Source organism: Mesoplodon bidens (genome assembly GCF_964165515.1).
Source record: "Mesoplodon bidens genome assembly, chromosome: 1".
NCBI lineage: Eukaryota > Metazoa > Chordata > Mammalia > Artiodactyla > Ziphiidae > Mesoplodon > Mesoplodon bidens.
The window spans coordinates 188,196,375-188,210,109 of NC_138176.1; the positions used below are offsets into that span (position 1 = coordinate 188,196,375).

Genomic DNA, 13,735 nt, shown 5'->3' on the forward strand with positions numbered 1-13,735 from the left:
GTTATCAAAGTAAAACATAAACAAGCGAACCTGTCATCTGATGTCGAATCTATAAAGAATTGCATCTTGAATGTAACTCCTGTTCTCTTTTCTGTGAAGTTTCCCTGTGTAACTTCATTTTTCTCAGCATAGTTTTGGAAAACAAAAAGGCACTAACCATTCTAGGAGCATCTAATGCTCTCTGGCATTTCTATTTAAGGACCAAGGTATATGCATGAGTCAAACCTTACAGGTATTTCATTTAGATGGTCTCTGACTGACTATAATGTGATACTAACCCTGAAAGGAAAACTGATACACAGACATAACATATCCAGGTTCAATCTGATCTCAAAGCACTCAATAATCAATATGCAATTTCTTATTAGAAAAATTCTTAGTAATCCAGATAGAATTCTGAAGCATCTAGGGTCCCTGTCTATTCTACTGTAAATTCTGCTGGATACCGAGGACGTGTTTCAGGGGCACATGGATACCTACATCCGGATAGTAATCCACATTAGGTACTAAGTGCTGGATGAGTGCTTCCAGAGATCCGGAGAGGAGGTTGTTGTCATGGTAATACAACCCTCCACAGCTGTCCTCTGCAGACTGATAGAGGTTTCGGTTGTAACCACTGCTGTCAAACATTGCTGAAAAGGGAGGAGTTTGAGGCATGCTTTCCTAAAATGAATAAAAAAGGAGAAAACAGTGTCAGTAATATGCAAAGTGAAAGTAAACTTTAATAGGCATTAGGCTTTCATAATCACGAGGAAACAGGCAATTTTTAAAATAGGTTAGGTTCTGATACAATCTGAGAACCCATCAAGAAGCAAATTGCTCTTTGAATAACACATGTATGTATATTTTTGAGTACCAATGTCATCCAATAAACCATAAAACACTTGGATCAAAGGCTCCAATCTGTACTTAAATTCAAGTTTCTGGCTGCCGTGTTTAGATATCATTCCTTCACATTCGGTTATGAAGTCAGGGAGGGGAACTGAGCTTTAAATTGCTTTAATCCCCTGAATCAAGTATTAACCTAAGGTGGAAATGTGTAGGCCTTGAAAGTTGGATGGGAAGAATTACATAACACTTAAGAAATACCAGACTATGGGGGCTTCCCTGGTGGCGCAGTGGTTGAGAGTCCGCCTGCCGATGCAGGGGACACGGGTTTGTGCCCCGGTCCGGGAAGATCCCACATGCCATGGAACGGCTGGGCCCGTGAGCCATGGCCGCTGAGCCTGCGCGTCCAGAGCCTGTGCTCCGCAACAGAAGAGGCCACAACAGTGAGAGGCCCACGTACAGCAAAAAAAAAAAAAAAATACCAGACTAGCACTGGGCGTATGAGGAGATAACCAAAACAGAAGTTGAAAAAATGAAATTGTAAAAGAGGCCTAGAACTAAAGTGTGTGTGTGTGTGTGTGTGTGTGTGTGTTTATAGATGCACGCATATATCAAGAGATTTAATGCTGACTCCCCAGCGTTCACTGGAAGATTGGATGCTATTGATTTTTACCCCTTTGTGTCAAATTCTTTTGGGGTGGAGAGCTCTATAAAGCCTCAATTCTCAGTAAACACACAGGCTGAGAAAACACCTGATTTGGGGAACAAGGGGCACTGCCTTCATCTGTGTGCTCTGCAACTCACAAAGCCCTTGTCAGAGGATGCTTGGTAGAGGCCAAAGGCTATTAAGTTATTACTTGGATTCCTAGGGACAGAGCTCCCGGCCCCAAAAACAGACTCCAGTTTCTGGCAGCATGTCTGGACAATGGAGAGAATTCAGAAGCTGCAGAAAGTGGGGGCTTCAGAGGCAAACAATGAGGGGAAGCCAAACTCCAGGGCTTGGACTGACAGGGACAGGGTGTGCAGAAGCTGCAGGAGGACACAACCTGGGCTAATCCTTCTTTTCAAGATGCTGAAAGATATCTGCATCCGAAAGGGGGAGGGGCGTGGGGCCTGTCTGAGGAGGCACATCCATTACTCCAAGTGCATCTGTTCCGGTTCCCACTAATGGGGGCCACAGCATCACAATGTGTGCGCATGCCTGGGCAGGGGGTGGCCAGGGGTGGAGTGCTGGGAAAAAACAACGTCCATTATAAGGCGACTTGGCAGGTGAAAGTGGCATTTAGGGAAAGAAGCATCAGGAAAGAGAAATAGAAAAAAAAAAAAAAGCTTCAGTATTTTGTGCCCTGTCCCATCCACAAACCAATGCTGAGGGAGAACATAAAAGGATCCAGCACAGAGAAGGAAAGACAAACATCATATGATATCACTGATATGTGGAATCTTAAAAAAATGATACAATTGAATTTATTTACAAAACAGAAACAGACTCACAGACGTAGAAAACAATGCTTTGGGTTTACCAACGGGGAAAGTGGCAGCGGAGGCGGGGGCGATAAATTAGGAATTTGGGATTAACAGATGCACACTACTATATATAAAATAGATAAACAACAAGGACCTGCTCTATAGCACAGGGAACTATATACAATATCTTCTAATAACCTATGATGGAAAAGAATCCAAAAAAGAATAGATATATGTATAACCGAAACATTCTGCTGTACACCTGAAACTAACACAACATCGTAAACCAACTATACTTCAAAAAATAGCTACAAATGGGAAGAAAGTGAGAACTGAGAATCACTCTGTCTGGGGAGACTTGTCACTACCAGAGTCATCATTGCCATCTCTCTCGCTTGGGCAGGACATGGTCATAATGGCCAAAGGAGCAGGAACTGAGGATGTAAATGTTAACACAAATGCTCCCCACTCAGTTGGTAAGACCTCACACATAGGAATCATGGTGAGATGAATAACTCAATGGTAACATTTCATCAGGCAACGGACAAAGTATATTTCTATCCTCTTCAAATTGCCAGTTTTCTATGAGTATGTTTCATGTGCAATATCATCTTTGCAAATGGGTTGTCCCTGGTGGGAAGAAAAACAAGAGCCTGTCTACCTTTGCCCTGAGAAACTCAAAATGTCCTAAACTGGGACGCCAGGACCTGAGATGAGAAGCACCTGAAAATTACTTCTTCCAGCCTGGAAGGAACCTTCCCTCTGGATGTGGTTTTCCTGCCTCTGGCTTAAAAAAAGTGTTAGATGGTTAAAACTACACAATATCCTTGGTATCTAGGATGACAAGTGGAACTCACTCTATTCATGCCCTTGAAGTTGTTTTTCTTTTTTTTTTCTGCCAAAAACCATGAATTTTCCTTGATTTCTCCACTTACTCATGACTACGGAAACCGTCCTAATATTAAGTGCTTTGGGGAGAAGGTTGGCCAGGATTTGGGAATTTCAGAAAAATCAGAAAATGTTGAAAGTTCAAAAGGACCATAGAAATCAAATGGTCCAAGATGGAAAATAGATTTCATTTCACTTCCTAACGGCAATCAACCCAAAGTGGTTGCCAAAAGGCCAGATGAAGAGTGAGGATGCAAAGCCTGAAACCAGGTGGGGAATGTGTGCTAAGGGATCAGAAATGACTGCAAAACAGTCACAGAAGAAGCCAAGGCCCAAGCGTCATGACAATCAGGTCCACTCTCCTCTGTCCATCAGTTTGCAAACTGAGACCTTGGGCAGTGAGGTGAAGTGACCAGGCTAGGACCACACAGCCACGTGGCTAAAGCACCACGTGAGCCCCACGGCACTCCTCTGAATCTTGCACCCCTGCTGCCTTTGGTTGACTGACAGGAGGCGCTAGCCACAAAATAGTCACAAGTCACTCAGAGTTCCCTTTCAAAGAATCAGCACCAAAAGCCACCAAATATTTGTACTTATAATTATTTACTCCCATAAAGTGGACAAGGACTCAGATCTGGACAAGGACCCAGATTTAACGAAGCCCTAATCTAGGGCTTAAGAGCTGTGAAAACTTCAGAAAGTCACTTACTCAGCTCCTGATCCCAGGTATGTTTTTCATCTGGAAAATTATTTCCAATTTTGCTCACTCCTTCCGAAATTCTAGATGATAACAAAACTACCAATTTTCTTTATAGCGAAGTTAGAGCATTTTTAGAGCAATGGCAAAAGGCTTTGTATTGTTCCTTGGAAATGTGTCACAGGATTTCTTTGAGGAGGCACAAAATATCAACAACAACAAAAAAACCCCTCCAACCAGGCACCAAAAGAAAATACTACAAATAGCAATGGACACCAAACCGAGACAAGTTAATTGAGGTTATAGTTTATTATACTTAAAAATCAAATTTAAGAAGAGAATCTATCACAGGTTGTTTTCTGCCTTCTAATTAGCCCAAAGTTCTGTTGCCAATCAGCTGATTGACCACAAACGAACTTGACTGTTGAACTTACGTAGAGCAACAACCAATGGCTGAGATTTAAGTCACTCCAAGAGACCCAGCCCCTTACCTACAGGCACAATGGTCCTATTTTCCCACCTTGCCATATACTGTCAACTCCTTAGGCCTCCACCTTCCTCAGTGTGCATCCTTATACTATGGGATCCTGTGTGCTAGAAATGGTCTCCACAGTCCACAGCCCTTTACTTCTCTGATTCTTGCTCAAGGCTGCTCCCCTGAGAAATGCCTAGCTGCACGGTACGCAAGGCTCTGAGAATGTCAGCAGCTCCCGTCTGTGTAAGGTTTACTGCCTACAAACACCTTTTTGGATATTATATCTACCTTGTTTGGCAGGGATCCTTACTCTGTTTGACTGCATAAGCACAGGTTCAGAAAAACTTCATTACTCAGCTGGGGTTACACATCGGGATAAGGGACAAACAGGCAGGGTTTCAAACCTGGTCTTCAGATTCCAGGTTCAAAATTTATTACACTACATCATGTTATACTGCAAATGGTCTTCTTTGAACTTTTAATGTTTAACCATAAAATGAAAAGCCTGTCAGTCTGCCCCAAATTGCATGCTATTAGAAAAATTTACATGTTTTACATGTTCTACATAAATCCTTGCCCCAAAGATGTACGAACATCATTAATTACTCTTATTAAAAAGCAACACTATCAACAGAAGTATTTAAGCTGCTGACCTTTGCAATCAAAGCATAGTCCTATCTAGACAGAGACTTCAGAAATTCTAATATACACTTCTTCATATTTTATTTTCTTTGAAATTGGGATGCACATAAATAGTTGAGTGATAGGAAAACCTGTTTAACTGACAGTCTTTTTTTTAGCAATATATAAAATAAAAGAGCATCTTACAATGGATGCCATCTTAGATTCAACGATATACAGTAATACTTGCTTGTACGTACTTTACAGATTTCCAGTAAAAAAGATCTGATGAGACAAATGACCAAAAGAGAGATCATGGATCATGGTACATGTAACTAATTTCTGGACAATCTCTAGCAAATGGCCAGTCTAACCATTTTCCAGAAAGATCAACTGCCTTGTGTAATAGATGCATTTGATAAACGAGGGGAAAGGTCAGCAGAATGGCACAGAAAGTACTGCTTGCGAAGTGGATTTTTAAGCACCTAAGCAGATAAACATAGTAGATTTTTTTCCTCTCAAGTACCTTTCTTCTTATTACCCACATCAAGAACCACTGTTTGTTCAGCATTACTCAAATTTGACATCCAAGACTTTAGTTCTACCTGCTTCAGTTCTGAAATAAAAGAAAGTGAAGTTCAGAATATTAAATATTGGCTTGGTTCTTGTTTAAGAAAACAAATTCATAGAATATCCAAGTGCTGCACATGAGAACCCAGGGAAGCATTTAGCCCCGGATGCTATTAACTCCAGGAACCATTTGCTAAAGCTTCCCCGGTGGAAGAAGGGCTAAGTGTAAGGCGGTTCCTACCCCACAGCTTCCATTTATTTTCTTTAATCTCAGCGTAGCTCTGACTTCTTATCTGCAGCAAACCTTCTCTTTACAGCTCTCACAATTACTATTTCCTGCCTGTCGGGTTCTATAAACTCTCAATTTACTCTTCTCTACCCTTTCCAACATAATCTCAACACCAACTTCTCCACTGTCTGCCATCCTTCTTTAGCACAAATTTTGCCCAACCCAATGTACCTGCTATGGGGACCTGCTGACCAAAACTCTGGTTTAGGAAAAACTGACTATTTCCCAAATGAGAATATGTGATAGCATTCAGTACTGGCCTTAATTTGCTGTTAAGTCAAACTTCAAAGTAGCTAACTCCTTTGGAAAAGGTGAGATTTATATGAGACGCTTGAAAAAGCTGCTAACTCTATTCAAATCACTACCAGTAAGGTAAGACAGAGGACAGGTTAATCTCACAAGCAATTCTCACCTTGCAAAATTTCATTTGTAAGCCAGTTGCTGGAAACTCAGAATGTACTGTTTGGCCAGTAGCTCTTAACTTTTTAGGAAGATCACAAACTTCTCCACACACTGCCCCCAGAGAAATCGACCAACAGGTTTGTATATACTTTCAGGGAGTTCAGACCCCAGATTAGGAAGCACATGTGCTGGCCTGTACAGAACCTGGATCGTATTTATCTACTTCCTCAAAGAAGGAGAACATAGTGGTTCTGAAGGGAACCTTGGTTTAACACATTGAAGACTGGCTCCTTAGAAATCAACCAATACATGTAAATATCTTCTAGTAGTACTGATCCAATGGCGTTGAAGAGAATGAAAAAGACAGTTCTTTCGGTTTGCATAGAGATTTTTTTTTGCGTAGAGATATTTAAATAGCTCCCCCCCACAGACATTGAGGGAGCACTTTGGGGTAAGGGGGAGGCAATGAGACAATGGGAAACAGATTTTGGTGGTTCTTCTGGAAAACTTCCCAAGGGGAAGTAAAAGATATCCAACACACGTATACAAGATTAATGTTCTTTCTTAAATTTAAGTTGGGAAGCTGAAAAGTTGGTTGAGAGACAAGATATCTTACGGGGGCAGCTAATTCAGTCACAAAGATATATCATGTCCTTCCAAGGACCCTGCAAAAGTTCAGCATGACATTGATCCAGCAGCAAGGAAGCAAGCTCTAGGTGATTTAAGGGATGAATGGATTTGAAAGGCATGCCTAATGGTTTCAAACCAACTAAAGCACAAGATGAAAAGCTGCCTTTTTCGAAACAACAGACTGTGTTTGAATTAGTGACTGCTTTTGCACAAGGTTATTTATGAGGAGGCAGGTGCATCAGTCTAAGGTGGTTTCAGGTGACAATTCAAATTGGAAGAGGGCCAGGAAAAGATGGGTGTGGGAACTAAATCAAAAGCCATCCTTCAACATCTGCTTTAGGTGTTTGGTAAATCTCTGCCAGGATGTCAAGTCAGCATTTCCTTTACACTCAGGAGAATGAGATAGCAAAGGTAGGAGTCCAAGAAAAAAAAAAGGTTTATTTCAGCCCCTATTCCATCATAGAGCACCTCAGTGAAATATTTAATAAGTCCAATGTCTTTATATTGATTGCTATCCTTTCGCTTCTGTTCAAATGCTAGGCATGTGTCCAAACGAGGTAGAGGAAGCCCTCCCTATCACAGTTGAACTTTGAAAGCATATTTGTTTAGGGAGGAGAGGATAATTTAAGATCCGGCAATGACTGGTTCCCAAATTCCCATCTAAATTCCAAAGGAACTTTGCACTTTGGTGAGATGCAGCCTCTTCCTTTTTTCATTTAAGGCTCCAGAGATCGGAATGAGAAAGAGTTCACATATTTCAACTTTACTCCAGCTGGGATCTCAAGTACTTTTAGCCTCCTTTTGGCACGGCTGGATCTCAGAATACAAGTGCTGACTGTCAGCTCAGAGAGTGTTTCTCTAACTATGGATTCAAGTTGGGGAAAGTAAAAGTCAAGTCTCCCACACTGTATAAAACATGCTTATTTTGAGCTTGAAAAAAGTCTCAAAGATTATCTTCTCATTTCTTTCTAGCAGCATCTCTGGACACTAGAAATGCAACACCTCTGCAAACCTCCTTGAAAAAAGAGGTATTGTGTTGAGATTACAAACATAACAGAGTAGACGACTCAGAATCAACTCACTTCTTTGGCATGTGAACAAAAAGTAAGTAACTCCCAGATAAGTACATTCTTTGGAACTGAGCCCCAAATGCTTTGTAGATTTCACAGTCAAGGGGAAATAATCAGTATTTTTGAGGAAAGAAGGTCCTATTTCTCTCTACAATGATGAAATGGTGGTATTTCCTGATTTATTATAGGATTCCACATTAAAAAATGAATGTGCATTTTGCTTGATTTGTCCTAGATGCTACTTAAATTTTTCTTCACTAATTCCTAATTAATGGATGAAAGGGATTCTGACTCAAATAATTACCATCTTTGGTTTCCCTGGAAGAAAAACAAAGCTAAAATTTGTCATCTTTTGTCTTGGGAATATCTTGTCAGCAGTTTATTAAGACACAAAACAACAACTCAGGACGTGGCAACTAGAAATGGGCCTGAAGAATCATTTAAAACTTTCTATGAGATAAATCTTTACTAATTTTTTTTTGTACGAACTGATCACAGCACATGTTGACATTCTTCCTGCAACGTTTTTAATCTACAACTGCCATGCAGTTCCTGAGCTTAACAGTAGATGGCTCCACGTGCCTTGTCTTTGAAAGGATTAGTGCTTTCTGGCAGTAACAGTAGGTGCTGGTTTAGAAAAGTCAAAGGATAATTAGAGTTCTGGGGGAAAAATTTGAGAAATTGGTGTTTGGGATCGTGGAATATTATTGAACTTTGGAAAGTGGCATTGCTCATGATATACAGTTGAAAACAGATAAAGCCAGTCTTATTTCCTTATGTCTTGGGTGCCTGTCTATGATGAGAATTAATTGTCATTTTCCCAGAGGAATAAAAGTGGTCTTCTGGAAAATCAGAATCACCGTTATCTAATTAAGTGCTGTCAAAAAAGAACTTTCTGGAATATTGGAAATGTTCCTCTTCTGTTCAATACAGCAGCCATTCACCACACGTAGCTATTATTGAACACTTAAATGGGGCTAGGGCAATTTTTGTTTGTTTAATTTAGTTAAACTTAAGTTCATATATCCCCATGTGGCTATTTACTGAACAGCACTGGCCATTACCTTGAACAGCACAGATATAAGTAGTTGAATCATTTATACATGACAGATCTCAAGCCAAATTATAGAATATCAAATGGGGAGCATCCTTTACTAAAAGGGTTTATGTTTCTAAACCCCGTTTACCTCAGCATACTTAGTGAGGACATTCAGTAAACAAGTAGAATTTTCTATTTACAATTTATTGTGGAACATGGTTACCGGGAGAATTTTATTTTTTTGGCTGCAAGTTCTTGAAAAATTACCCTTACCCCACACCCCCCTCCATTCTTCCCTTTTAGATAAATAGAAGGATACTAGCATTCTATAAAGTGCTTTCCTTTCTTACAAGACTAATTTGTACTCTCCCTGTGTTAAACTCATTTTCATACCAGGGCTTCCTAATAAAATTTGAATCAATTGAATTACTTCCGGATATAAATGTACCTTGAAATGAAATAATAAACACACAAACCTGAGAAAAAAATGATTGGTCAAAAGACTGTTTTTTTTTTTTTTTTTTGCGGTATGTGGGCCTCTCACTGTCGTGGCCTCTCCCGTTGCGGAGCACAGGCTCCGGACGCGCAGGCTCAACAGCCATGGCTCACGGGCCGAGCCGCTCTGCGGCATGTGGGATCTTCCCGTACCGGGGCACGAACCCGTGTCCCCTGCATCGGCAGGCGGACTCCCAACCACTGCGCCACCAGGGAAGCCCAAAAGACTGGTTTTAAAATGACAAAATAGTAACACTGACTTAAAAAGTCCAAACAATTTTCCTGACTCAAACTTCTTGAAAATAGCATTTTTAAATACACTTGTAGGAGAAAAACAAGAGCAAAAAACAGCTCAAGCAGATAATAAATCTCTACATAATTTTCACCAATAAGAAGAAATTTCACTCTCCTCTCTTCATTTCCACACACCAAGTAGCTGAACATCTAACTGCAGACCATTCTTCAGCCTTCATTGTTGCACAGCTAATAAAGGGTGCAAATGAACGAGGAGATAGTACAGCGAGATAAATCAGTTAACACAGAGCTAAAGGAGACTCATAAGTCATCTAGTTCAACACCTCGTCAATTTCACAGACCCTGCAGGTATAGGGAGAGAGTAAGTGACTTGTTAGGGCTCCAGATTGATTAGAACCCTAGGCTCTATTCCCAAGGCAGAAATCTGCCCACAGCTCCAGGCTACATCTGTCATCCTAGGATAATCAAGCATTGCACAAATCTAATTTTTATAGATTTAACTGGAAAACCAAAAAGGACAACTAAAGGGGGGGTGACACCTGAATTCAACCACTAAAGACAAAAATCCCATCAATCTTAAGCAGTGTTTTCAACAATACAATTTGTCTCTTTAAGACCTTACAAAATGTTATAATGGTTTTTCCATTTATTATTTGTGGCACCAGAATCAAGATTCTAAGTCCCTGCTTCAGGGATTCCAGATTCTTCTCCCAAGTAAGGGAGGATACCCTAATTTTCTCATCTCCTGTCCAAGCAGGTACTCTCTTTGGGGTCATCCAAATGCTCCTCCAAAGTCTAATTCTTCCAGGCCACCTCTGGAGATTGATAAAGTTGATCCCACCACTTCCGGTGCCATATTAGGTAACTTACCAACATAAACAGTCACCTAGCTTTGTCCCTTCAATTTTCTTACTTTTTCCTAGATAGGTGTTATTCAATTGATTTTTTTTTTTTTGGTCTATTGTAGTTTATTGGCCAGTAGTTAGACTTTAAGAATGTAATGTTAGTAATAATATAAGAAATGTGAATTATTATGATAAATAATAAAAAATTAAAATATTTAACAATATATGCCTAAGAATAAATTAAGTTTTAAAAAAACAGTAAATATAAATAGTTTATGGTGATTTTCTGTTCCAAAAGACAGAATGATCTCAGGAATCAGATTAAATGTCTAGTGGAGCATATAAAATGGAGCAAGACTGAAAATGTACCAGGGGAGAAATCAATTCTAAGAATTTAACACTCCATTAGACCACTGAAAAGTACTACACTTAGTAGCCAGAAATATTGCCACCTCTAGGAAAACAAAGGATTGACCCACATGTCCTGGAAGAATGCCAACAAGATACTTGCTAATCAGTAGCCGATCTTCTCCATTTTGCCAGAAAACCTGTTTGAAAGGCATAACAGAGCACCGTTTGTGAACCCTGACTTCTGTCAAGTGCCTTAGGTCCTCCTTGGCCCAACAATTGCCCCCCCCCCATAAACTAAACATTAATGATAGGACCTAACAAGCTGCCACACTTTTTAATCTGCTATGAAAATCTCGACAGCCAAGAATTTTTCTTTCCTTTTAGAAGTCAATTCTACATTTGCTCTAAACCTCACCTGACTAGTTGTTTTCCTTCCAAATCTCCAATCAGGCATATACTCTGGTTAACTGTAACCTCCTTGTTTCTTAGCACAGGCTTATCACCATGGTCCATGTTTTAAACTAAGACACAGCTATCACATGCCAAGCTCTAGCTACTGTTTTCGGGAGGAAAGAAAAATTATTCACCCCATCTGAGTCTGACTGTACCAGACATTATTCAAGAGTGCAAAACCCTGATCCCTGAACTCTTCCCCTTTATGCACTCAGTTCAGAGACCCTCTCTCGGCCATCAGAGATCATCCAGGGCTAAATATAGATCTACGCACACCAGCGGTCCCTGGCCATCGTCACATGGTGCTGCTGACGAAGAACTCCTTGGAGACGCCTTCTGCCCAAACACACATACACAAATTTCTGTGCATATTCATCCATACACACTATACCCACCGAATTCGTCGGCGAAGACGGACACATCTATATTCAGAAGAGAAAGTGGCTCCCTAGAGATCCCCTCCTGCGGTTTACTACACTTGTGCCGCCCTCCGCACTGTCAGAGGACCTAGCTACGCTGCTTTCGCCTGAGCTGCGCGGATCAGGTTGGGGTAAGGTGGGAATCAATACTCTAGTGGTTCGCAGACAGACACACACACTTTCACTCCAGTCCCCCTGTTCCGCCCTGTTCCGCTTGTACAGCACTGAAGTTGTTTCCACGGTTCCCCTAGAGAGAGGAGCTTCCCCCCGCTAGCAGCCCGGGAGGCCCCCAGGTCCACACAGTTCACGTTATTATCGCCCGGCCAGGTGACCCGAGACGACTCACCTGAGCTCAGGCAAGAGCAAGGCGTTGTGTCCCAAGTTACCAGCTGAACGGAGAAAGGAAAGAATATCACCTCGTCAGTGGCGAGCACGTGACCTCTGTTCCCTTGTCTCTTCCTGAGAGTCAGACCTTAGATTATAAGGCTCCGTCACCAAAAATAAGCAGGACCCCCACCTGCCCACCCACCCCCCTACACACTCACGAAAACTAGCCAAGAAGTAGAAGGAAACAACCGAGCTGTGCACAGGAAGGGAAGAAAGGTTGAAGAAAGGATGAAAGCGACTAGAACTCAGACAAATCCTCAAAAACTACCAAGATCTCGAGACAGAAGGCCTGGCTGCGGGATCGGGGCGAGAGAAGCAAAGCAAAACCCAAGCCTGTCCCCGTCCGGGCCCCAGTGGCTGGGGCCCGCACCTGCCGGCACCGTGTCCGCTCCCGGGGCGGCCCCAGACGCCCTCAGCGGCCAGGCAGGAAGACTCCCCTCTTCCCCCGCTTTTGCGGGACGCTCTGCACCAGCGAGCGCTCGCTGGCCAGAATCTCCCGCCGCCTCCAGGGGCACCGGCAGCCGGGGCGCAGTCAGAGATCCGGACTGCTCCGCGCGCAGCTCCCGGGCCGCCTGGGAGAGCGCAGCGCGTAGCAGGGTGGCGCGTTCCCGCTGCCGGGCTCCGGTTTCTCCCGTGAGAACTGCTGACCAGGGAACAACCCACCTGCAGATGGACCCGGGGTCCTCGGCTTCCCGGCTGTTTTCCGCGTGCCCACAAACGCAACCAAAGGAGAGGAAGCAAAAGCGCGCAAAAAATTCCGTCCAACCAGTCGGGTGCCTTGTTTATACTGAAACTACTGCCGCCGCAGCCACCGCCGCCGCCGCAGCCGCGCACACCCCCTTCTCTTCGAGCGTCCGCCCCCGCCGCCAGCCCCGCCCCCCGCCGGCCCCCGCGGACCAATCACGGCGCAGCTCACCGCCCACTCCGCCACCGCCCCCGGCGCCCGCGGCCAGCCCACGCGTCCCCGGGGGCCCGGGACTCCAGTGGCGCGGCTGCCGGTTGTCCTCCCACGCTGCGGAGGCCGGCGGAGCCCGGCGCAGGCGTGTTTAACTAGCCTGGTTCGGCTCGCTCGGACGGCGTGCGTTTCCTCCTGAGGGCACCTGCCGGGGGCTGTTTGTGCAGTCATGTGTATTCCTGTGTGTGTTCGTTTACCTGTGTGCTACCTGTAAATACCGGCCTGACCTGTTATACAGTATCTATTAACATAATTATGAGCTAGAGGTTACTGTCCGTCTAATTTTCAGAAGAGAGCTGAGAGAAACCACAAGAACATTCGCTCAGCAAATATTTACAGAAAACCTGAGTGCTAGGCTTTGTGCCAAACGCTGGGGGCACACTCCAGGCTGGTCCCTGCCATTAGGAAGCCTACAGTTAAGTGGTGGACAAACGTTAAGCAAATGGTCACCCAAACAAAACGTAAAATTGCGGCTGTTGTTACAAGTTCCACAAAGAAAGGAGAACTGCTGTGAAATATGTTTCTGGAGGCAAAGAGGGGAGGTCTGACCTCAGTAAAGGCTGTGCTGTCATGGTAACCGCATGCTCTATCATTGGATA

At 43.1% G+C, this 13,735-nt stretch overlaps 1 protein-coding gene across 2 annotated transcripts in view; it reads right to left on the bottom strand.

Annotated features, from left to right (window-relative positions):
* RASGEF1B (RasGEF domain family member 1B) overlaps nucleotides 1-12,949 on the bottom strand; it is a 35,317-nt gene extending 22,368 nt beyond the window's left edge. The window contains exons 1-3 of one of the 2 annotated variants that reach the window (XM_081234881.1): nucleotides 12,845-12,898; nucleotides 12,141-12,183; nucleotides 481-663 (exon numbers count right to left, since the gene is read on the bottom strand). In XM_081234881.1, coding sequence (XP_081091007.1) covers nucleotides 481-657 — 177 coding nt within the window. In that variant the 5' untranslated portion in view covers nucleotides 658-663; nucleotides 12,141-12,183; nucleotides 12,845-12,898. Of the gene's footprint in view, nucleotides 1-480; nucleotides 664-12,140; nucleotides 12,184-12,844 lie in introns of both variants that reach the window. The other variant, XM_081234880.1, reaches the window with a different exon arrangement.
* Between the last annotated feature and the right edge of the window lie 786 nt (nucleotides 12,950-13,735).